Consider the following 26,135-nt stretch of genomic DNA (forward strand, 5'->3'; position numbering starts at 1 on the left):
GAAAACCTTCATACTGATACATGGAAGAGCGAGTTACATTTTGAGGAAGATGTTTCTCATGACTTAAGCACAATCCAAACCCCAGATCTCATCCGACCCATATTTAGTATTGTTCTATGGCTAAACATTTCTATTGAAATTTTGCATATACTGTACAGAGACACAGGTGTTTTAGTAACTGTCAGCAAATACATTTTTAGAATGGCCAATGGCCTAGCTGTTTTCTTTCAGGGCTAAATTCTTGAAGAACAATGGCACGAAAGTCTGTCAGCCACCTCCCCTCTGATGACTTAAAAGCTACTTATGTGTGCGTGTGAGTGTTGGGGGGGGGGGTGTGCAGTAAACTTACGTAAAGCTTCTTAAGAAAAGCTTCAGAATAGTCAGACTAAAATATCACCCAATTCCACTCCCTCTTTGGAAGAAATATCCTACTACTGAACAATAGCCAGGATCTGTATCTTAACAGGCTGGAGAGGGGTGAAATTGGGGACACTTTATGAAAAAATACTGTCCAATCGCATTGCTACATTACACCACCACCACATATTTGTTTAATATGGCTAATCAAGAAATGCTCTGGCAGTGTCTTAATGCTCTACAACCAAGTTTTTCTTTTGTTTCAACTACAGCTCTACATATTGGGAAGCCCATCCCAACTATATTTTTCAGTATCTATGGATGAAAGTAATGTGAATCAAGAAAAAAAATATTGTTTTGAATGAAAACAGAAAAATAGCTATGGCAGAGAAACCATGTAATATGTGCATTGGAATGTCAGAAACACTGTTTAATAAAAACTCTGCAGTACAATGCACACTTCAAACCATTTCTAACTATGAGAATAATGATGCCACTAAACTGCAATTTTTAATCTATTTTTGCAGCCACACTGACAAGAAGAAAAAAGTTCCAGTGTAAGAACTAAAAATTTCATTACAGCAACAATTTTCTATTGCATGTTTAAAATGCATTTTTAAAAACAAATAGTGCATGCTGGCTTCACTTTAATCTCCTGAAATATGCACTTATGATGGGAAGCCCTGGGGCTACAGATCCATCTATGATGTTTATTAACAAAATATAATCCCAGTACGTTTCCCCAGGGGACAGTATTTAGTTCCAAAAGATTGTCAACCCTGTACTCTAACACACTTGAATTAGGTGTTTGTGTACACTAAATCCATTTATTTTAAATTTATTTTGTCTACATTTAGTGAAATAAAAACATCGCCCTGTACAATCCACCATCAGCAGTGAGTACAACAGCAAAAATTATTATACAGTTTATACACACTAAAATCTTTTCCTTTTTCCTATAAAGAAACCAGAACAAACCTAATCAATATAGAGTTTAATTTAGAAGAACTCAAATTACAGAAGGGAAAGCCAAAATTATTACGGTCTTTTCTGAGCCCCCAGAAGTTCCTGATTCATGTTGTTGGAACAGTGAGTGCAGCTGGAAGAGTGAAACATGCTCAAGTTGTCTTCTTGGGTCATCAAAAGATTACCAAATATTTAAATTAAACATGGCTAGTTAAAGAAACATTTGAAGCAGAGCAATATAACTGGGAATTCTGCCTTCCCAGTTGTGGTTTCTTTTAAACCCAACTTATACAATGCGCGAAGTGCTAAGCAACACTACAGAAACACATTTACATCAACACTGAAGATCTGGGGAAATGAAATTCCAACAATTTTATTTTTTTAAGTGAGCTGTGTTTTCTAAATTTGTTTTTATTTTTCTGTTTTCATACAGTATTGAAAACAAACGCGGCACATTCACATTTTCTCGAAGAATTGTAAGGATGATCTCTACAGGGATAACGTTGAAAAGCCTGAAGCTCAATCAATTGATGTTGAAAACTCTCAAAAGGAGTAAAAGGCTTGATCTGAATGGTCTAGAACATGTATTGTAATTTAATAGAAGAGATGGTCGTCTTAATATTAATGATTTAAAAGAACTTCCCAGTTCATGCGAAGAGTATAGTCCAAGAATAAATCAAATTTTCTGAACGCATTTTATGCTACGTAAGTGTATACTTTGCGATCCTCAGGTGTTCGTGCCAAATATTCTCTCTCAATAAGTCCTTCAATACGTTTTTTAATAACAACTGGACTTGGTAAGAATCGGGCCTTCAGCTGCTGAGTTACCTAGAACATAAGATCAAAACCAATATGAGATCACAGGGCAAGTAAGATCATCAAGTATCCTAACTGACCGAAGTAATCAGAAAAATATATTTAGACAGGGCTGGCTACACCCATGAAGCATAAGAAGCAGTCTGCAAACGTCTTAACAGTTTTTTTACCCCCCATCAGTTGCCTGCTCATTTTTTTGGGTACAGTTCAAAGTATTGACACTCTACAGAGGCATGGTCACAACCTGAGAATCACCTCAATTTCACAGGCCTAAGGGAGTTCAAGAATGGAAGATCCATACTGGTCCTGAAGCTGTCAGAACTTAGGAGTTAAGAGTAGCAGGACTCATTCTCCCTTTGCTAAGAGCTCAAATCTCTCAAATCTGGACCCAACAGTCAGTAACAAGATCAAAGCAGAAAATAATTAAAGTACAGGTTTTTTTGTTGCCAACTGTTATTTAAAGGAATTTGATAACATCAGAATAGCACTAAGAGGAAGAAAAATTAGATACACCCATGAGTACATCCTAAACTGAAGGGTGAGGATTTAGATGTCTTCAGATACAAAGGGAGAAAAGAAAAAAGGATGGATTAAACACAGCATCTCTCAAAAGCCTTTCAGAATCATGTTAATGAGAGCTGTGTAACTTTCATGAATTAACAGGAAAAGCAAAAAGAATTCCCCAGCCCATATCAAAATTATGTACAAGTATACCTCTGCTACTAGCACATTGTGTTGCATCTTCTTTCTAGATTTCATTATCCGAACTATAGCAGCTTCTATCTCATGTTTTCTGTCATCATCTACTTTCTGCCTTGTTTCTTTCCTTTCTGGATCAGATTCTCCTTGTTTGGCAGCAACTTAAAGAAAAGAAAGAGAATGTAAAGTATGTTAGCAAAATTAAAATTTATTTCATTGTCTAAGTGTTAGCTTCACTATTTATTTCATCTAGACATCAAGTTATATTTTCCTGAGTTTTGACATTCTCAAACTTGGGTTTTTTTTCTGTGAAAAGCAGCCACAAGAACATATTAACACTTTCTGGCATATTTTGATAGCAACTGACAAGGTAACAATCTGTTATTTAATTACTGCTATGTTAAAATTTCAACAGTACTCAAATCTGCTTACAGGCACCACCAACCCCCATGCTCCCATTAAATATTCTTCTCTTTAATATATCAAATAATCCATTAATTAAAATAGAAAAAGGATTGAAGATTTACTTTACAAACTAGTTAGATACTTTAAAAGTTCATCAGTCAGAAGAAACAGTCCAACTTTATCCTCCCCAACTCAATTATATCTTTGTATTCTGTTCTCCTCTTCTATTTATGTTATTTCTGCCCTTATGTCTAGCTTTTCTTACCCTTTCACCCAAGCATCATTATAATCAAGCCCTCCTCCCACACTGCTATACCACTTTTCCCTCTGCCCTTCTTCACACAAAAGCCCCAAATATTTATCAGTTTTAAAGAGATACACATAAGAAGTCTACATAAGACACAAACATAGCACCGCAAGTATCAAATTTGCTCTAAACCCATCTTGAATCCCAAATCATATTCCCCTTTCACTGACATTTGTAGAGTGGAAATGAAAAAGCAGAATTCCACTAAAGCTCAAATAGTTGTTACAGAGTTGACTTTAATTATACCAGAGAAGTGCCTTGGGCCCTAATCAGAGAATTCTCAACATCCTCATTTGGCTGCTGCGCTCCTGCTCACCAGAAAAATTCTCCAGACATGGCAAATGTGTTGACATCACAGCACTCTGCATGCACATGAAGACAGTCTAGCTATGGCTTATGCAGAGGGATAACATGCAATGTAATGTATGTAGGTACTACTGGGTTTTACAGGCTTACATCCCTGGACATAGCGTGCTGCACAGAAGCCCAACAAGTTATATTATGTGCAACAAACAGCATGTGAATTACCGATGTTGCACTTAAAATACACAGCATCACTGACAATGTTTTATATACAAAGATCTGCAAAGTCAGAAAATATGTTTAGATGTACTAAAACTAAGAACTAATCTACCAAAACACTCTATGAAGTATATCTACAGCAATGCTAACAACTCAGAAATTATTTCCAGAGAGCTTTCTAGACAAAAAGGTACCAACTTTACTTATGTATAACAAACCAGCACTTTGATGAGCTAATGCAGTGCTATTGTACCTTCTCTTATTTGCTAAACCCAAATCATTGCCCAAAACCATTATAGCTACCTGGCACTTGGAAATGGCTGTTGTATCATGGGCTAAAAATATCACTCAATTTCAAAGCAGTAAAGCAACTTATGAGGCAATTTTCTTATTTCTGAATCAATCAGTAGCATATTTTTAATTTTGCTATTTAATTTCAATTTTATTTCTCTTTCAACATTTCCTTTTAAGAGATAATTACAAATTTTGTAAAGTAAAAGGCTTAACTATGACTTCCACACTTTTCTTAATATTTAATTTTCATTTTGATGCAACCAATCATCATCATCATAAAAAAAAAATATTACTCTCTTCCTTTTACTTGTATGAACATCAACCCTGCAAAAGATAATTTGACATCTTAAGGCAGTTTTGGGACTGCAAGACAGTAGACTATAAAGCTCACTTACCCGTCTGAATCTTGACTCTGTGTAGTTTAGATGTGAACTGATCATTCACTGTAAATATATGTCCATTTTCTATTTCTTTTGATTTAGGCTCTTTTGTAAGAACACGTTGTGTTGGTTTGCCACATGCAAGGGATTGTAGGGCTCTAACCAGTTCTCTTTCGGGGATATCGGTCTCTTGTTGAATTTCCTAAAGAAAAATATCTTCATTATCGTGTTTTGCAAACAACAGCACTGATTGCTTAAAATGCCCACCTTCAAGCATGCAAAATCATACTACTATGACAGTTGTGAGGCTTGAAAGTTTAGAATTCATTCAGTAGCAAAGTCGCAATATGTACTATTGAAAATGATCCACCTGGGTTAATGCACAGACAGTGAATTCTGTCAAGTAAATAGTCACCATGAGCTGAAATAGCAGAATGAATAACCAGCTGTTTCATTTCACTATAATTTTTGACAAGGCTGAAAGGATTTGTTCACTGCCTCCAACAATTGCTGAACAGAGTGAAACCAAACCTTCTAAGTAACTCGGCGATGGCAAACATCCATAATGTTCCTGAGCCTTCCTGACAAAGAACTGTGTAAATGCTTTTGCATTCAGCAGCACCGTTGAAAATAGGATCTTTACAAACGGAAGCAAACAAGGTCTAGTTTCACCATAACACAGAAATACTCTACATTAATTACACCTCCTTTGTGAATAACCTGGAACAATTTGTTTACAGCCCAGATGCCCTTGGCTAGGACTTCTCCAGGTAAAACAGAAAAAAACCCCCAGTGCAGCAAATTTATGAACTTTGAAGAAGAATGTTTGTAAAAACATGTACATAACTTGTTGCACCTCTTGTCAGTATTCTGAAGAGTTCAGCTGAGAGCTGTATGTTAGGTAAGTCACCAGTGATCACGAGTTAGTAAGCAAATTATACTGGAATGCAAAATGATGCCTTAAGTGCTCTAGGAGTAGGCCAACTACTACTGCTTCCTCAAACCTAACTTGTTTATTAAACTCCCATTCATTAGAAGTTCATTTTAGCCTTATCTCTATTTTCTTCCTGTTTCTAATTTGAGGAAACTGCAGACTTCTCTGATTTCACATTCCCATTCAGACTCTTGAGGGACCTCTAGCAGCTAACAATTAAACTACCAAATAGAAAAAATAAACCTCACAGACATGTAACTGTCCACAAGAGCTGTTGCTTTCCCAGCTTCCCCACCTTCGGTTCCAAGAGCAGCATCAAGCTCTTCCACTGTCCCCATAAATTGCTAATGCTCACGGCACACAAGTCAAACTGATGACCTCCAGGCTAAAAGCCGCAGTTACAACTCCCAGTGACCAAAATGCTATGTAAAGACCTATAAAAAACGTGTTAAAAGTACTGTAAACAGAAAAATCTAACTTCAGAGTACAACAAAGTTCTATTAAATGATGTTATTTCTTGAGTGTACTCAAGTTTCTTAAAATCAATCCAGAAAAAAAAAATGCCTCTCTTCTGTGGTTATGCAGTACTGAAAACATGCAATAAAAATAATATGCATATACTGGCCTTTACTTGGACTCTGTCATTAATTACAGCACATCTTGTATACATCTCACTACCAGGTCTCTGTGATGGCAAAGCTCATACAGAATATGCCTACTTTTCAACTATAGACCCAACATTACATGTACCATGTTTTCTTTATGTGAAATCATGTTTTTGACATGAATTCAAATTCATTTGAATGAGGTAAATTAAAAAAAAAAAAAATATCAATCAGTAAGTCTAAAATTAAAAAATTTCAGAATTTTTGATACTGCTTATGGATGATTGGGAAATAATAACATGTTCTTAAGAGTACTGTTAGCATAATGCATTCAGAAATATTCATATAATTTGAAATAAGTGACATGAATCCAGATATTTTAACTACTTGCCAGTATCAAAATGCCTCTTCCCAAGCAGCTCACAGAAAGACTATTTCTTCATTTGTTGCTTTATTTAAAACACAATTGCCACCTTCATGCATTTTTTCCAGATCTGGCACAAAGTAATATTAAAAAAAACCCCAAAACACTATAATCCTTTACATGGTCACAAAAAAAAGGTCTTACTGAAATGGATTGATCAGCATAAATTTAACAAACCAAAGGAAGGTGACACTTAGATTTTAGGACTTAGGTAAATGTAGCCTTGAGGCTACAAACCAAATCCAGGTTATTAATGATGTAATGCCTGTGACATGCAAGCTCCCAAATTTTGATTTTTGATGAACACCTAAAATTAATGCTTTCAAAACTAAGTCAATTCTACAAGGAAACAGATACACTCTGCTTTTGATGAAAGTGAAACAAAGAGCTAAAATGGAATTCTTTTTTTTTTTTGATGCTAAACAGCCTTATACTAACAACTATGTATTTCTGTGTTGATTTTACTTCTCTCTGTAGCATTCCAATTCAGCCACTAATGTATGCAAACCATTTGGGTTTCAGAATTTATAAGCTAGCATTAAAATAAGAACCACAGAAAGAATTGCACTGCAGTATGCTGCCTCAGAAGGCTGCAAAAACCTCAAGTTGGATAAAAAAAGTGTAGCTATGAATGTAAATGGGGATAACAGATGTTCCTATGCTCTCTTTTTCCCTCAGTCTGTAGCATATAATTTTTCTAAACATATTTTTATATAGATATTTGATGCAACAGTGAAAAATGTATTTTTTTTCCCCCATCTCCATAAATGCCTTATTTTAAAGGCCACACTAGTCATGAACAAGAACAGTACTGATTACACAATCTCAGTTCTAAAAATATTACCAGGTGAGCTCTATCTGGAGGCTACAAGAGAGAATTCTAGGCATGGAACTGCCTCTGTCCAGTTCTAAGCAGGAAGAAAGTTTATTAGAAGGAAAATGTGCAGAAGGAAAAACATCACGTCATTTTGTTGAAATGACAAAAACAGGAAGAAAATATTTTTATTTTTATTTACAGACCAACTTGTGTATCTTCCAAAGCAGAGATCAGCAAAAGAGAAAACAGGTAAGCCAGTTTTAAGTTCTAATCTCTCATTTTTGTCGAATTATTCAACAACTTCTACTACAGTCACATTTCTATTTGCTTGTTAAACCTAAAGAATGAACAAAAAATTTTCCCCTTATTTTTGATGTCATCATTAAAAAATTGTGCATTTCACCTTTTAAAATACTGACAGGTACTGTAAACTAACAGACAAGTATGTTGAGTATTAGATGAGGCTTGATTAGAAGAAATTGAATTCTTTAAAAAGAATAGCATTCTTTGAAGGCTTGCATGAAGATCCTTCCTCTTAGATTCAAATAGCATTAACCTAGACCCATATGGCCACCAGTTCTTTTGCATATATAAATAAAACACTGCTGCATAGGAATACAATAAATTCATACATTTCTGTGAAGGAATTTTGCTACGCAATAATCCTTTAGGTTTCTGTAGCATCTTATGCATAATGTTTGTATCATCATTATCCCATTTTTCTCTCAATCACATGGCTTAATGGCTGTTAGGATTACTGTGAGGATCTTGTCAAGTTTGCAATTAATAATCACACTGAATGCAAAACAAAACAGCAAAGTCTGTTCAACTGTGAAGGCACCTTCAAATTAATCTGTTCAGCTGTGAATCTGCAGAAACACTTGTATATCAAAGTTTTATGCTTACACAAGCACACACCACAAGTCATCTCATACTATGTTGCAGTAAAAGCACTAATTTGATATGACAGAGAAATAACATTTGCCCAACACTCAGCAATTAATCATGGTATTCAATAATCAATGAACAAAGATAAAATTCGTTCTGCTTTTAAGTTTTCATAAGCTTTCCTGGCCGGAGTTAAAGACAACTCCCACGTGCTTCACCAAAGAAACCAAAACAAACAAATACGCCTTCTTAATGTTTTAGTTACAGTGGGACACAAAGTAAGAGTTTAAGAACTCCCAAACCAGAAACAAAAAAACATACACAACCTAAAAGCACATGGACACATTTCTCTATCATCTGGTCTTAGTAAAATAAACTATAATTAGAGCACCTATTAAAAATTGTATTTTTCACTGCTCTACCAAGTATTATTTATTCATATATGGGTGAGGCTCTACTACTCATAAAGCCTACAATTTTGTGGAATCAGGTAGCCACCAGCCCGATTTCAACACCAACTTCAAGAAAAAATGAGCTATTAAGTCCCATCCCCACCCCCCACTTTTCTGCAGAGAAAGTACTCAAAGCTCCTGAATAGATTTCACAACACACAGGACTTTCTGTGCTCCAAAATAATCTTTTTTTGAACTATGAGTAATTTATTAAGAGCCTCTTATCAAACCCTGGCTTTCTTAATCCCAACTGAGACCGTTTCAAAGAAACATTCTTTATTAACAGGCTAGAAGTATGCCAAATAAGCTGAAAACAAAGTCCAAATAAAAAGACAAATGATTACTCTGCATAGCACAGTCAAAAGTAGATAAGAAAACCCAGAAAACCACTCCATTTCAAACTGCACCCATACTGCTTTTCAAGGCTGCCAATGCTCTCTCAAACATATAAAATGAAACTATTAATTGACATTAACAATACAATGCTCAAACCTCACAGCACAGGATCCTCCTCCACTCCCAAAGGCTTCTTCACTGTTGTCTATTAGCTGCCCACTTCAACCTTTCCCAGCAATGCCCCTCTAGTCTCCTTGTTAAGAATCTATCTGGCCCTTCTTCATTGTCCTTTCTGGCTCACCAGCTCAGAGAAGGGATGAAAGTTCTTTGATTCATCCTACAGCTCACTCCCACCTGCCAATTTAAGCACTTCAGTGTTTAAGAAGCCAGGATACAAACCCGTCTCCACCCTTTGGCTTCAAAATCCAGTTTCTCAAAGATAAAATGAGCAAATAGAGCCACCTGCTGCATTCCAACTTCAGCTTTTCTATAGCTCTATGGCCTAGGAATAACCACACTCGCAGCTCTCCAACATTTCTGAAAACTTCTGTTCCCAAATAATTTCCTCTCCTAGGATTACTTCCCAGGTGTATTGCTAATGATCTGCTCACTGTATTTATTGGCCTGATCCACACTCACATAGGATGAGAAGCACCTGATCTTCAAAGGTCTATTCAACAGGACAAGAAAGTGCCTAAAACAGTTACTTAAAATCAAGTGAGAAAACCATAATGCTTACCTCAAATGTATATTTTTCTCTGTTGTTAAAGAGCATTAATATCGTCATTTGGAAAGTGGAGACTTGCAATATGTGCTTCCGTGTATTTGAGCCAGTTACTTGGGCACCTCCTACACCAACCTCTGAGCCATCTTCCTATTTTAAAATTACAAAGCTACTATTAGATTACCCTCCACTGCAAAATATTTTACCTTGGTAAAATGAAAGTTAGTTGATTAAATAATTACCTAGGAGATCACTCTACAGAAGTGATAGCATAGCATACGCCTGGTGGCATAAACAGAATGTCTCTCCAGTAACTGTCTTAAAATCACAGGGTGACTGAGGTTGGAGGCACCGCTGTAGGTCCCACGGTCCAGCCACCACTTAAAGCCAGGCCATCTAGAGCAGGATGCTCAGGACTGTGTCCAGTCAAATACTGAGCATCTCCAAGGACGGATGCTCCACCACCTCTCTGGCCCCTGTTCCACTACTTGCCCATCCTCCAGTTTTCTTACTCTTATCTTTAAAATTAATCAAAATATTTATCCTACAGTAATATAATTTTAACATCCTCACAAATGCACATTATTAATACTTAGTGTTATAAAAATTTTGTTTTCATTTTGTATTGCCTTCTATGTTCCCAAGCATCATGCCATTAGTACCTCTAGCTTAGCATTTTAGAACCGGTCTAAATCACTAACAAATTATTTTCTTGTATAAATAAATATTAAGCATTGTACTTCTATAAACTCTACTAAGATTCTCATGTTTGAAAAAAATGTTGTCTACTTTGCTAGCACTCTGCATACAAAAAGCAGGCTAAACTTGGCTTAACAACACTTTTTCACATTAACAAAAATTACTCTAAAGAGAAACAAGTTTCATTTCACTTTTGACTGATTCACAGTCAAAAAACCCCAAAATACTCAAACCACTGAGGTCCCTTCAAGATCAAAATTACTACTTTTCTGTGAGGTAACAAAGAGATGGTGCTGAGTGATACATTCAAATTAGATTTGGGGGGGGGGGGAAAGTCAAAAACAAAACTGCTACAAAGGAAGACTCAGACTATAAAACTGATTGAAGGCATCTTTTTCTTATTCTTATATTATCAATGGGTAAGCTTTTATTTTACAAGATTCTGAAATTGTTATAAATGTTTCTCTTAAAAAGTAAGGAAATCCACAATATTTTCATAATCTTGATACTTTACCTTTTTAACAGGCCCATAGAAAGTGGCATTGAGATCTGCAGAACCCATGTGATGCTGGAGTGTCAGCTGTCGCCCACTGTGTTTGGCTAAATAAAATCTGTAATGTAATTAAATTGAAAACTTAGTTCACGTTTTGTATTTAAGAGGAAATTGCTTTTAACAGTTACCTAGACTTCTCATAGCCACTAAGGACACTCTCAAGAAATTTCTAACTTTTGCATTTTCAAAACATTAACTCTTACTAGAATTCTACTTAAAAGCTCCCAAAACCTCAAGCCTCATAATGTGACCATTGCATTCTCTAGTTTTCACATGAACTGAAGAAGAGCAGTATGCTAGCATATCTTTAACTCTAATGGCAAAATATACCTCTAAGTTAAGTTCAGAAAGTTTCTTCTTAAAACCTCTACCTAAAAATCTGTTTTAATACATACCTTCTAAATATTTCAAAAGCATGTCTGGGAGCTGGAGGGATGTTGCACTTTGGTGTGGCTGACTGAGTAGGCCAGTAACCTGTTGTGAGGACCCGCACTGTAAGATCAACACCACCTAATGAGACCTAAGGACAATTGGAAGAAAACATCCACTATTTTAAAACAAGACCATGTTTTACCATTTTTCTGTATCAGTGTAGAAAGTACAGAATTTTCACAGATTAAGAAAAAAAAATAGAAATGTATCTATGAACTTTATTTTTTACAAAGCCAGACAAATGAATTCATCACTATCAGAGTAGATCGTACAGCAAAAATCCTCTACATTTTTCCCCTCTGGCGTTTAAGAGTGTACAGAATTTAACAAAATAAATTCTTAACCAACAATGAAATGGCTGTGATCATAAACAGAAGTCATAATACATGTAACAATTCTTTCTAAACAGGTTTTTGACGACATACAGTAAATCCAGTTTTTGCTGAACATATCAGTTTCAAAATAACTTTATAAATTTACTCTCTGGAAGCAGAGAGTAAATACTGAATATCTAATATTAAACCATTGGGAGTCCTTTTCCTTACATTCTGGACTGCAATGTAAACAGTTACTCACTTTTACACACACAACCTAGCCACTTTCCCTAAAGACAGCCATTACTATAAATATTCAGCACTGGTTAGGAAGCATTCTACAACTGAAGTGCTGATCTATAAAGTAGTTGTGTTAGTAGGTGATAAACATCTGGCTACCCATAAGGCATAATCCTCACTAGGATTATGTGAATATTATTCAATGTAAAACTGACTGCTTTCAGCTCTAGGAGGTATAACTAATACCTTCAAAGATTATTGGAAAAGATTATGGACATTATTGACAAGAAAAAACAAAGCATACCGTATCCAGCTCGTTACAAACCTACTACACAGAAATCGAGCACATTATATTTTAGAAGGTCAAAAACTGTCATATAAACTCAGAAAATTCCACCATTAAGTAGCAGAATAGCATTTCCATGCACTATGGAAGAGTTTTTGTATTGTGTGTGTTGAATGCCTGCGTGCATCAACAAACTTGTACCTAGGAAACTTCTGAAAAATCTAGACAGACTGGTGACAGGCTACTCATACAGAAATCCCTTTGACTGAATTTCATTAAGGTTTAAGAGGAACAATTTGCAAAAGTATTTAAAGACCCATATAAAGGTTGTTCAGTAACCAACATTACTGCCGTGTTTCTAATTTCATATCACCAATGTCATAAGGCTCACAAGAGAAATTCAAACAGCCATTCAGACACAGAAAACTAGTTAATCTGTGAATCACCTAATTCAAAAGTTTTCTCCCTCCAGCCAAAGTGTACGGAAGGGCCATCAATGCAGACGAAAAGGTACAGAAAGTATCTTTATCTGGAACTGAAACATCTTAGTTCAGATGGCAACTGTTTCCCAAATTTTTTTGGTCTTAGCCAGACCAGAACAGACCATTTATTTAGAATGCGTGACAACACACATTATACAGAACACTGAGCAGTTTGTGACTTGAAAAAGTTTTGGAAGCACTTTATTTTACAAATGTCTTTTCAGCATAAAATGGTATAAACTAACGGAAAGTGCCTTGAAGTGATCCAATCTTTACAAACTCCAACAAAGTTTCAGGATCACAGTTGTAGAAATTACTCATTATCTATTAGCTTGGACTTTCCCTAGCGCTGAGCTTTCCACTTACTGATAGCAAACCAATCATCTACACAATCCTTGGCACTACCTGTATCTCAGGATACAGGATCCAGCAGGAGACTTTGCAGGTAGGATTATTTAGAGAAGAACAGATGCCTCACTCTTCTAGGAGGCATTATATGTATTCAAAGTACACAAATTGTTTAAAAAGGCATAGAATGGACTATTTCATATAAAACGCAGCATCACCAGCAAGTTAACAGTAACACAAAAACCCAGAAGTCTTCCTGTCTGTATTTCCTCTCCAATATTATTGGCACCAGTAGAAACATATACATTCCTATCATAAATATGTACTCCAGAAATTTCATTAGAAGGCCATGATTAGGGTGACCAAAAGGCAACCATCAGGCAAACTACTGGTCCCTTGCCAAGAGAAAGATGAAGTTTCAAATAAGGCCTAACAGAATACCTGTTAACATTTTAAATTCAACTTACTAGCTGCACATAGCTAAAAAGAAGATAGACATCATTTATTAACTCACTTAATTTAAAACTGTCGTGTAAACTACATGAATCTTTAACACAGGCCCTCCCCCATGTACAAGTCCCACATGATACCTAAAAAATGGGAGCGCTCTAACAAATTTTTCTTTAAGTCAGTATTTCAAGCATTTTAGAAGGAAAACATGATTAGCCTCTAAAGAAAAAAAAAAAGCAGTAGTAAAGCTGCCTGTCCACAAACACCTTTATATCTATCCATATCCTCTACAACTTGTTCTGAAACCACTTTGAGAACATCCCGTTCTTTCACTCATGATGAATCACAGTATGATGATGAGGAAGATTTCAGCTCACTGCTTCAAGACAGCAAAGACTTCATTCAGATCACCTTGCACAACCAGGGACAATGGACACAGTAAATCCACAAACATATTCCTGGCATTCAGATCTCTGAAACTGATTCAAACATGCTTGATATACAGACTTACTTACCTGCAGACAGGGAACTATCTGGTTCTTTATTATACATTATTAAGTGCTACTGAGTATTAGTATAGGAAAAAAAGTGTTTAGAGCAATCAAACTGATATCTCGAAATACAAGTGATCTCTCCATTATGCAATATTCCAGAGGTCCACTTTTACAACAAGGTGTAACACTTCCTGATAGAACAATTAAGTCCACATTTGGCAATTTGAATAAAATGGCAGTTCTGCTTTTAGTAAAGGCATTAACTGTGTCTGAGAAGTTAAACATGAGATGGTATGTTTCTCAAATACCTGCAGTATGCAATATTTTTCTTGCTGTTAGCATAAAATACAGGTCACAGTGAAGATTCCTTTTAAAGAATGAGAAGGGAAGACTTTGCTGGCGACATGGCGTTTTGGAAATGCACACGAGAGTGGGCCACCGGCCCCAGGAGCCAAGCTGGGCTTGGCGGGAGGGGGGCGGGCACAGCTGGGCAGGGTGGCCGGGGCAGGGGAGGCAGGCACAGCTGGGCACAGCTGGGCGGGGTGGCGGGGCAGGGGCAGCAGGCACAGCTGGGCACAGCTGGGCGGGGGGCACAGCCGGGCAGGGCACAGCGGCAGCCGCCCGCCCCCTGCCGGCCGCAAGCAGGAAGAGCCGCTCGGCAGCGAGCCTGAGCCCTTTCAGAAGAATGCGGGTACAGTAGAAGTTGGAACAGGATTTTATGGAACGAAACTGGCACTACTCAAGCTGTGGATCAAGCTTCGAACTGACTTTTGTATTTCGGGAAATACTACCAAAGCTTGTAAGATAGGAAACACAATAAAAGTAATATAATTTTAGCATGCTAACAAAATCCTTCTTTCCACGTGCATATTCTAACAAATCAAAAACCACGAGCCTTGATAAAGGTCTAGGGTTTGTACTGAAGTAAAAGGACAAGCACACAGTCCCCCAACGCTCTTACCCCGGTCGCCTGAAGATGCTGCCTGAACTCATCCATCGTTGTGTTTGAGATGCTCATGTCCCTGAACATTCCTTCCAGTTTAGACGTGAACTGACATCCACATTCAGTCTAAAAACACACAAAATAACTTGTTGTGCCAGCGCTACGAAAACAGAGCCTCTGATACGTGAGCTGCAAGACTAAGAGTTAGTTTATAAATCTCATAAAAATGATATTTCTTTACATCTGATTCCTGGGATTCCCACTTGCATTATCTTCAGAACTTAGAAAAGTTTCATATTTCATATAAGGATCTAACACTACACATATCAAAACTCACTTTCCTTCTCTTTTCTCCATTATTGTATTTCTGATTTCTGTTTAGCTTCTTAACTCATCTTAAAAATCTATGAAAGCTTATGAGACCAAGGCATACACTTTCACCTGCTTTTTAGCATGATACTGTAAAGGGAAATAAACTTTACTTGTATCAGAAAAAAAATCTTGTTGTCCTAAGAGTACGTAATTTTAAACACTTGCTGCAGATTACCAAGCAAGATTAATAGACCTTTTGAGAATCAGGGACATATGCATATCTAGATACATGGGCACAAACACATGCATTTCAGTTGCACATACAGGACTTTGTGCCTATTTCTAACATGTACTTTGACACATATGGTAAAGGCAAGCATGTTAGCTTCAGCATCTTAATCACTGTGCAAATCTGTAAGAAAAGAGGGCAGTTCCAGTCCACTGATTCATCTTGCAAATGTATGCCCCGTGCCTTCTAAATCACTAGGCTAGAGAAGTGGAGAGGTAATTAATACACATAGGTTGAAGAAATCTGATGCAAACAGGCTTCACTCATAGAATACAAAGGTCAAAAATGAGGATCAGTAAAGTTTGATCTTAGGATCAAACCACTCTGGTTTGGAAGTTCCCTAGCCATTTATCATGCCACTGAGGAAGAAGCTGCATAAGAACTTGCTTCAAGGACTGTTCACCTTTCTTCTCCATCTCTTGGCCTATTTAATCAGTAAAATGAACCAACTAGGAAAACGTGTTTCCAGACACTGATACGAAGACCTTTTTTTTCAATCTATCTCAACCACTTAATCAAAAAAAGGAGTTGAACATTATCACCAGTCTGCAGATGGAGGCAACTAAAGAACAACAATGCATGCAATAAAAAAATTCTACTGTGAATAACAGAAAATGTAGGATAAAACACAGTCTTGTCTTCAAATCCAGTCACTAGATAACAGGAGTTGTCCTCTTATTTGCAAAATCTTAACAAATTTTCAAAAAAATTCTTTTGTTTTCTAGATCACTCTCTCATCGTAGGTGCTTTCCAGTATTTCCTTCCTTTTATTTCCAAGAAATTATTCAAAAAAGCCTTTCATATTTTCTGTTGGGGATTTAAAATCAAATCTGTATTTAACAGCGATCAAGATGTATGTTATCTATACATCCCTTACATAAAAACAGAAGAAACCATATTTATGGAAAAAAAAAAGTATGCAGATACTGTCTTACCTTTAATTTAGAGATCATATTTTTCTCAGAGTCATCTGAAACACTCTTGTTTGTGAGAAGTCTTCTGGCCAAGTGCTGCTTGTAATAGCGTTCAAAAACATCCTTCTCTTGCATAAACCTAAATAAAACCATTGCCTTATCCAATATAGTTTCTACTTCTTGCTCTGTTAGCTGTAAAAGAAATAATTTACTGGTTTTAACCTTCCAGCACAAGTGTCTTATACAACCTAAATACTTAAAACTATTTCACAGCAAGCATATGGTCTAACAGTAGCCTTTAAAGAAGCCAACAAAACCGGTCCAACATGTGAATGATAGAGCCAAATGAACAGCGCACAAACTTAATAGAGCAGAGAAAGAAACAGATCTAAAATGGAAGGAAAAGCAATCATGAGGGAGACAGGAGACAATGGATGGGTAGAATGCCTGGATAAATATAGTGAAAGTTCCTGGATAAGTTTTTAAGTATTAAAAAAAAAAAAGCATAGATGGAAACCAGTATTAGAAGTATGAAATGTTAGCTTGGAATGAAAGCTTTTAAAAATGTTAAGACTTGTTTTGCAAAGCCTGTCTAGTGTCACAACAAGTGAAATGATTACTTATTTTATAAATAAATAGAATTTACTATTCAATTTTCAAAGTATAAGATGCATGCAATAATATTCAGCTTTATTCAGAGCCACTGAAACCTCAGCTGAACCATCCTGTCCAGTTCCGGGTGCTGTACCTCAAAAAATTTCATAAAAGAAGCTATGAGGTAAGACTGAAGAAACAGCTGTACTTAAGCTAGAAGAGACAGATATGGTAATAGTCCTCTGATATGTAAAAGCAGTATTAATAAGAGGCAAAGACAAACTGTTTAGCCTACCCAAGTGAGTTAATTTTCAAAAGAAATTATTGGATATTGAGAATAACTGCCAAACTATAAATATATTTAAGGAGCTGATATTTAAGGTTTCAAGAGAAGGGAGCTGCAGAATCTACTACAACCTAATTTTTTTGAGGGGGTATCTGCCAGAAGTAATCCAGGTATACTGCTTCAGAGATGGGGGACAAGCCACACAACATCTTGATCTCCTTGTGCCTTATATTTCTCTAAATTTATATCTAAAGTGTTATGAGCTCAGATGTGTTATATATACTTCTTTTTTTTTTAAGGCAGTATTGCCATTTATCTTAAGATAAAAATAATTCTCAGAAAAGTAGCTTAGTTTAATTTCATCCAGGTTTTTACAGCAAAGAACATGACCTTTTCATTTAGTTTATACTTACTCCCTTGACTCCCTTTTTCAGCTTATCATCAATAAATAATGAGAGGTACTCTGGAGACCTAGAGTTGAGGTTGAGGAAGTACTCAAAGTCACCCGCAATAGTCTGCTTGAAGAGTCGATCATTATTGAAAGATTCTTGAAGAAAACGGTCAAACCTACTCTTCAAATCCAGCAAACCCTTTTAAAAAAAGCAAAAACATTTTCACTGATTTGAAGTTGTAAGCTGTAAAACAGTAACAACAGATGAAGTCATAGAGAAGACCACATCTATAGTCAGAGATTCTGCAAAGCACTCTCTAAATTTGGCATTCTTAGGAAGTATCTGAAATTTCATTTCCTTTTTCAAATATGTATAGCTGCCATAGAACTCTTACAGAAGCAATTTACAGATAAACTGGCTAAAATATTGGTGTCAAATACTGGTGCAGTTTGCTGTAATAGGCTACTCGAAGATTAAGAAAGTTTTTTTAATCACCTTTGTTAAACAGGCTAATTTACTGTATTTTTAAATCCACAGCTTAAAGGAGGTATTTGTTGTACTTAAGCCTTTTCCATTTCAAATAACATTGACAAAGTCACTACTATAAATACAGGATATGGGAAAGATGAGGCTAAGCACCCATTAACTGCATCCCTAGAGCTACTAAACAAGTTTGAGGAGAAAACACACTGCAACAACAGGCCTAATCTTGTTAGGTTTTTTTCCCCCTCTAATTTCAATCCAGGGACACGTTCTGCATTATTTAGTTGCATGTTTCTAGCTATCTTTAAGAGTCACTGCAAACATATGAAAGTTGGATACAAGCAGTAGCTCTCCAGTTATCACAGTGTGAAGATCACAGGCCTGAACTGAACCACTTCGTCTGAGCTAAATCATCAGATTCTTAACATCATTTTTAAGGTTTGCACCATCTTCACCCAGAGTTAAAACAACTGAATGCAGGAGGGGAGAGCATCTTAAAATCACCTGATTACCTTGCTAAGTATTTATGATACGCACAGGGTTTAGACATAACTAAGACAGCACTTGGGGGCGGGGGGGCAGCAGAGAAAACGTCACTTGAGAGTTAAATTTAACATGGATAACGACTGGCCATAAAAACTGTTCAGGTTAAATGATCTTAAAGTCCTTGGTTTCTTAAGAAATTATTTATATGTGGTTACTTAAAGAAGCCATTCAAGAATTACTCAAAGTAGTAGTAATGTTTCTTAAGAACTCACCATCTCACTTAAAGGAATGGTCTTTAGACAGGCTAATTAATGCGTATTAGAAATTTTAAATTCAAAGTAAATCCCACTATCTCTCTGTTTACCAAGGTTAGCTTATGTCTCCTCTCCAGGAGTACACACCATCTGAACAACCTGGTGTTGAACAGGAGAAACTGTTAGTACCTTAAATTACAACAGCATTTCAACATCCTTTCAAATTATTTTAAGAAGTTTTAAATCCAATCCCCTGGCAATGCTTTTGCAATCATCTCGCCAATTACACTCAGGGTTTGGTGATGTCGTGTTTCAGAAGCAGTGCTGGCCTATGATGAATTTTTTTTCTTGGTGGTATGATGTAGCTTCCTTGTCTGTCTTCTTATTGCTCTTTAAGTCCTTGAAAGATTCAGATGAACAAGGCTGAGATGAGAAGAGTGAGGTGGTTCCTCAGTTCACAGGTATTTTTCTCTTTTTCCATTGTGTCAATGGAAGTGGAAGATAAATCTATTTGGGGGTTTAGTAGTAATCAAGTATCAATCCCTTCCCTAGGACATCTTCATGAGATGGTTGGGGTACATACTAATGGGCTGAGAGGATGAAGTCTGCCAAAAGACATGCAGTGTAAGTCTTCTTCAGCTTCATTACGCTATTCACCTTTGTAGCAAGAAACATTGATAGCATCTTCACAATTAAGTTTTTAACTATTTCTCAGTTAAATTTTTAATGATACCCCTTTAGGTCCATCAGGATTTAAAAGGAGTGAAAATTACTTCAAAGTATTCCAGACACTTATTTTCCATGTTTGTTTTTTTTTTTTTAAAAATCATACCACCACAAAAAAACATAACAGCCCTTAATCATTAAACCTAAGAAATTTCAAAGGGCATTCTCTCTTCTTTTTAACAGTCCTTGGAGAGGCGATTCTTGTTCAAGCTTGGTAAGAAGTTTGCTTCAGCATTGCCAGAAAATTAATAATCCAATCAAAAATGTTTTTATACTCAAATGGCTTCTTCTAATAGTAACCAGTTCTAGCAAAGTTACTGATTTCAAACAAAACAGCAGAGATAATAGACATACAGCATTAAAAGTTTCTCCTAAAGACCAGACACAAGGACTTCAACTACACATTTAAACCCCCGCCCAAACTTAATGTTTAATGAATACACATTTTCACATTAAGTATAAAACATCTTCCAGCTATAAAAACATTTCCTTAAAGTTCAATGAAGTCTAAAGATTTTACGTGTAAATTTAAAACCATCTTCTCAGAGACAATGGGAGAGAAAAGATGACAAACACTCCTGAAGCATATTTTGTGACCTTGATAAATTAATGGTATACATCACTTCTTAGAGAGAGATGGAGAACAAGAAAGAACACTTATGTCTTTTAACATGCAGAAGTGTTCTGTTTCTCAGGGAGACGGAGAATGAAGCAAGTAATTTGTTATAATTTATAACACATTCACCTCTCAGTCATAGTTAATCTTGCCATGAAATACTGTCATGTGATTTTTGTCTCAATAAACATTGATAACTAACATTACATAAAATTCAACAAAACAGACGCTATAAAGCTATTTGCCAGCAGACATGCAACTCACTCTGGAGGCAAATATCATTTAGGATAATCCAAAAAGTTCCCAGCAGTTAGATAATTAGCCTCAATATGTTGCTGAATAAAAGCAGCTACCAAAAGAACAAAAACTGAGCACGTACTTTCCAAGCAACTTAGAAGAAGAGTTCTAAAAATGTCTGAAAATTCAGAAAATGTATATTTTAAACAAAATTATAAAGGTAGCTTGAATCAATATTAAGGTTTACCTTTTCAATCATGTAGTTAACTGCTACTCTGGGGAACGTGGGAAAGATGGAAGAAAAGAAAGTTAAAATATTTAACTACCTGAATGTAGTCAACCGGATTCTTTCCTTCTCCCTCTTCAGAAACTAGTGCTTTGCCTTGCTCTCTCAGGTATGAGCTCATGCACTCACACATTGTCTTCAGACCATTTGGCACACGGCTAAACAACTTGTACATGCAAGCAAGGTCTGGAAGCAGAATGAGGTATTATGCAGGACACCCTCTGTCTATTATACTTCTGTAACTCATTCATCTCATAGCAAAAGACAACAGTAAAAGTTCAGCCACTTGCTGATTCCTACGCCAGCAAAAGTTGTTGCTTGTGCTGAAGGATAGTGCATTTAAAGCTTCAGTAAGATTATATTTTCAAGTGGTATTTAAGAATGTAGCTTCCAAGATTATCATCCCCAAAATCAAATACTGTATTAAAAGTTATAAGAAAAGTCTAAGTTAAAGCAAATAGGACAACACTAATGAGATGCTTGTCTCTGTATTAAAAGCAAAAAAATGTAAAAATTGGAGTTTAATTCATATTTGTCTTAAAGTCAGCTATATAATTTTACATTACTTTGTTTCATCCATCTAAAATCATGATAAGTGGCTTAGGTTAAACATGGCTTTCCAAAAAAGCAATCGATCCTTGCACATTTATGTGAAATCTTATCTTCACAATGCAGCAAGTATTTCCTCTCTAGTGTTTTAACTAAATCAAACCAAGGCTCATAAAAGTTAAACTAATTCCTGTATCTTATGAATACCCTTCAATATCCTTGTACCCTCAGCCTGAAGGCTATCTTAACTGGATATTAAAGAAAAAATGTTAAGTATAGTATCATCACTTTCCTATTCAACACAGTAATTCTCTTTTCTTCCAGCTAAGAAATTTGTTCACTTTGTCACTCTGACTATCACCTAGTAACTGCGAAGCTGCTTTAACGAACAAAGGCCATTAATCTAAGCAGCAAGTCTGTTCCCCAATCTCACAGCTTTAGTGTGAGCATTGATTTCTAAATATAGATACTACAATCACTCTCTTCATTATGCTGCTTTAGAAACTTATGTTCTATTTCTTTCCATAGTAAATTTCACACAGTCATTCTGTCCTACATTAACCTCTATTAGGGAACCCAAATCAAGCCAAGCCCTTCTTTTTCAACTACTGCAATAAGCTGCTTCGTATCCTTTAGAAGGAGCCAACTTTCTTCTGCAACAAAGCCCTCTCCCGAAGAATTGGTCCTGCAATACTTCTATTAAGTAATTTACACTAGCACTTTTTAAACAACTGCCTGTGGACCAAAAAACTTCGATGCATTTTGACAGGTACATACTAGAGGAATGAAAGTAATAAAATGGCTTATGGAAAACAGGTAACAAAGACCACTACAATAGATTTGTACTTTTCTTAAGAGATACTGGGCTTACCAAAAAAGTACTTTTATCTGGTACTAAACAGACACGAGTTATATGTATGGGCTCTGTTTTAAGAGCCCTCTGAAAGTCTCTGAAGTAATATTCTCAGATGTTTGCAAAACAGAGCCACCAAAGTGTTTTTACAATTACACAGCAACACAAACATTAAGCTTGACTTATCCTATGTTTAAAAACAATAAGCAGTACTGTAAGCATTTCTGTCTCCCATATGATGCAGTCTTACCTTCTGTCTTCCCATTTTTCAGCATATGAACTAGCCCAGAGTTCTCCATTTCCACTATAGTTTTCATATGCTTGGAAATAAGCTCCCTCTCAACAACTTTCACAATTGGTTCTTCTGTTGATTTATCCAGACAATGCATCACCCGTTCTATTTCTTCATTAATTCTAGCTTCTACTTTCTTTATATATACAGAAGCACTGTTTTCAGCTAAAAATTTCTGACTTTCCATCTGTGATTAACACAAATTAGTACTTTAGAGCTTTTTTTCAAGGGGAAAAAGGAAACGTACGAGTTATTTCAGATCAGCATTTATACGCAAGTTCAAATCAAACCCAGCATGTCCAACAAATGAGATCATTATACCCCCACTATTTACATACATGCTTAATACAAAATAAAGGTTCTATTACACCAATTGTGTTACATACATAAGGGGGTACATGCAATATGAACATGGTATTTTTCATACTAAAACAACCTAAGCCAACCTAGTTTCCAGTCACCAACTAGAGTTTCAGCCACAGGTCCAAAGAAAACAGAAGGATGGGGAGAGGGAAGAGGCAAAAATTCCTTTCAAATATCAGTTTATGGCATATTTATGAGTTGTGAGGATCAACAGTTTTCACTATTCTGATTTGTGACAATGCTGAGCACATTATTCATGTCAAAGTGCTTTTATCCATAGTGGTCAGCATAGTCTTTTGGAAGAAAGATTTTTTTTTTTTTTTTTATGGTGGAGCTAAGAAATAAAACTGAAATGAAAGTAATTATTTTTCTTAATTTTATGTAGCACCAATGAAAAACAGAATACAATTACTTTTAAATGGTTGTGCAACATATGCTTCTGAGTTTCAAAGAAGTTTGGAGATCAGAGGATATGACAGATAGTCGATACTGCGTAAGAAGTGGGAGACTGACAAATTATGTTATCTAGATATCTTTTAACATGCTTTTACAATTTCTGTCAATTTCCAACAATAGATGAGCATGATTACACTCAACAACCATTCAACTGGCTTTTTTCCTGAAACTAATATCAGAAAAAAACTCAGGAAATATTTAAAATATGTTATTCAGTGGCTGGCCAACAACTGGATAGCCACTTGGATGCACTTAATTCCTTGACTCGGTTCATTTTATTACAAAAACCCCCTCACAAATGTAGAAACTATGAAGGAAACAAAGCTTCCTCAAAAGCAGTTTGACAGGTAGTCTCCCCTCTCCATTCCCAGCCTGAAACAGTCTGAACCTTTAGAACTGGTATTTCAAAAAGACTGTGACTGCAATGCAAGGATAGACTAAGTTGCATGAAATAGCCCAAAGCAGGCACAAGATTAGCATGATGATTACTTTACATGTTATTGGCACCCATAGCTCAAAACTACATTCAAATTATGGTAATGCTGTAAAATTTGTGTTACCTTTCCCACAAAGTTAGTGATTTCTTTTCTTATTTAACGGAGGTGGACACACTCATCAAATAAGCAGCAATTACTTAAAGTACCACCAATTCTCACAATTCCAAGCAGTTATAACAACGTTCCAAATATGATATGACAACATTGCTGTACCTGAAAAAATTCTGCAGACATCTCCAAAAACGGAGCCTCAAAGTCTTCTTCATAGACTGACCTTCCTTCAAGACCTAGAATCATTAACATCTGGCAAGCATTTCTTATTGCGCCTCTGCCAAAAAGTAAGTTTGTTAACAACTTGAGAAATCTACATGCTTGTAAGACAGAGTACACAGCAGAATAACAACTCAGAACATGGTATCAGCTTAAATAAAATATAGTAATAGAAAGTCCATCCTAAATCTGTTTGGTACACGACAGGTTTTCAAGACTACAGGAGCAAGATTGTTTGTTTTTGTTCTAAACTAAGGAACTGACAATGCTTATTAAATATTTTAAATACAGTGATAGGGAAGCAGGTCTCAAGTTCTACTAACTCAGAAAACTATTAAAAATATATTTCAACATACAAGAAAATAACCAAAAATACCACTTCAAAGGAAACTGCACAGGTAGGTTGGAATTGAGCAATTCAAAACAATTGCACAGATCGAAGTTGCTGTGCAAAGTTTGGGGTTTTTGGTTGGTTGTTTTTTTTTTTAAAAAAAAAACCAAAAACAAAAGAAAAAAACCACAAAATTAAAATCTATCAGCAAGTTCAGCATTTGGTTAGGCATAGAAACACATCAATAAAATGTGAAAACGAAAGAACTGCATCCAGGAAAAAATTCCACTTTCTGGCAGTAGGGGACAATACACACAGCTGTTGCCAGTGAGTATTTTTCTCTTCATAAATTGCATGTTGGGCAATCTCAGTCACAGAACTGCAGCCAAAGCAGCATGGAACTTACATATCTCCACACCCAACAGCTGCTCTGAAACTGGAGAAGCCCAAGAAAACTTGCAAATTTGAAGTTACTTCAGCTGCAGTATCTGCAAAGTGTGGCACAAAACTCCACATCTACTGAACTCGTCAAAGAACAGGAGGAACAGATTCAAAAGCTCAGAGATGCAACTAAACTACAAAGAAACAGATTAATCAAAACATGAGGAAGGGGAATCGAATTAAAAAAGAAAGCTTCAACAATAATGGAAAAAAAAAATCAAGAAGTACAAGAAAATGAAACAATCTCTCAGTACAGAGGAAATACAGGGTAGCAGGAGGCAGAGAATTGTCAAAACTGTTTTATAACCAAATGCTCTGGCATAAGGAGGTAATGGAGAGATTTAACAGATGTTTTAATAAAAACCACAAGATAAATATTAAAATATATATTAACAAGCTTCCCCATTTACCATTATGCTAAACCTTAGTATACAAAGAAATATGTTATCCCGGATTATGAAGAAATTTATCTTGTGATCAGGAACACAGCCTTAAGTAATGATTTATTTGTGTACGTTCTTGCTTCACTCTTAAAAATTGACATGCGTTATTTACAACAAAATGCAGTCACTTACAAACATCTTACCTGTCTACAACTTCTCCTTTCCTTTCTCTTGCAATCATATCCAGCAGAGTTTGCCGCAGGTGATCCCTAATACAGCCATAGCGTACAACTTGATCTCGAAAAATAATCAAGCCCAAATTGTAGACATTCTCCACATTATTTTGTTGCACATACACACGGTCCTGCAATGAAGGCATACACAGCAATAAAATTTTAAATTCAGTACACACATGCTATTCAAAATTGCAAGAGATTGGTCATATTTCCACTGTGCAGAAATAATCAAATTAATCTTCTCTCCTTTCTTCATAAAAGGAGATCGTAAGTACCCTCAAAACCAGTCCCATCTTCCAAAACTTTCTTTACACAGCAACTCTACTTTGCTTAAGAGTGGAAGCATAGCATTTATGAATAAAGCATGCCAGAACAAATCTACAGCCTTGCCACTTAGTTGGGGGCAGGAGAATCTCCAAATA

General features: G+C 36.0%; 1 protein-coding gene across 1 annotated transcript in view; it reads right to left on the reverse strand.

The window, feature by feature from the left end:
* Positions 1-1,336: 1,336 nt before the first annotated feature.
* Positions 1,337-26,135, reverse strand: part of CUL3 (cullin 3) — a 58,623-nt gene continuing 33,824 nt past the window's right edge. The window contains exons 4-16 of the mRNA XM_069792118.1: positions 25,681-25,841; positions 24,266-24,380; positions 22,695-22,923; positions 21,083-21,228; positions 17,976-18,152; positions 16,704-16,874; positions 15,186-15,293; positions 11,574-11,698; positions 11,140-11,236; positions 9,942-10,076; positions 4,762-4,948; positions 2,854-2,999; positions 1,337-2,151 (exon numbers count right to left, since the gene is read on the reverse strand). Of these exons, the coding sequence (XP_069648219.1) occupies positions 2,020-2,151; positions 2,854-2,999; positions 4,762-4,948; positions 9,942-10,076; positions 11,140-11,236; positions 11,574-11,698; positions 15,186-15,293; positions 16,704-16,874; positions 17,976-18,152; positions 21,083-21,228; positions 22,695-22,923; positions 24,266-24,380; positions 25,681-25,841 (1,929 nt within the window). The 3' untranslated portion in view covers positions 1,337-2,019. The remainder of the gene's footprint in view (positions 2,152-2,853; positions 3,000-4,761; positions 4,949-9,941; positions 10,077-11,139; positions 11,237-11,573; positions 11,699-15,185; positions 15,294-16,703; positions 16,875-17,975; positions 18,153-21,082; positions 21,229-22,694; positions 22,924-24,265; positions 24,381-25,680; positions 25,842-26,135) is intronic.

The sequence above is a fragment of the Haliaeetus albicilla genome, chromosome 9, assembly GCF_947461875.1.
Source record: "Haliaeetus albicilla chromosome 9, bHalAlb1.1, whole genome shotgun sequence".
Lineage (NCBI taxonomy): Eukaryota > Metazoa > Chordata > Aves > Accipitriformes > Accipitridae > Haliaeetus > Haliaeetus albicilla.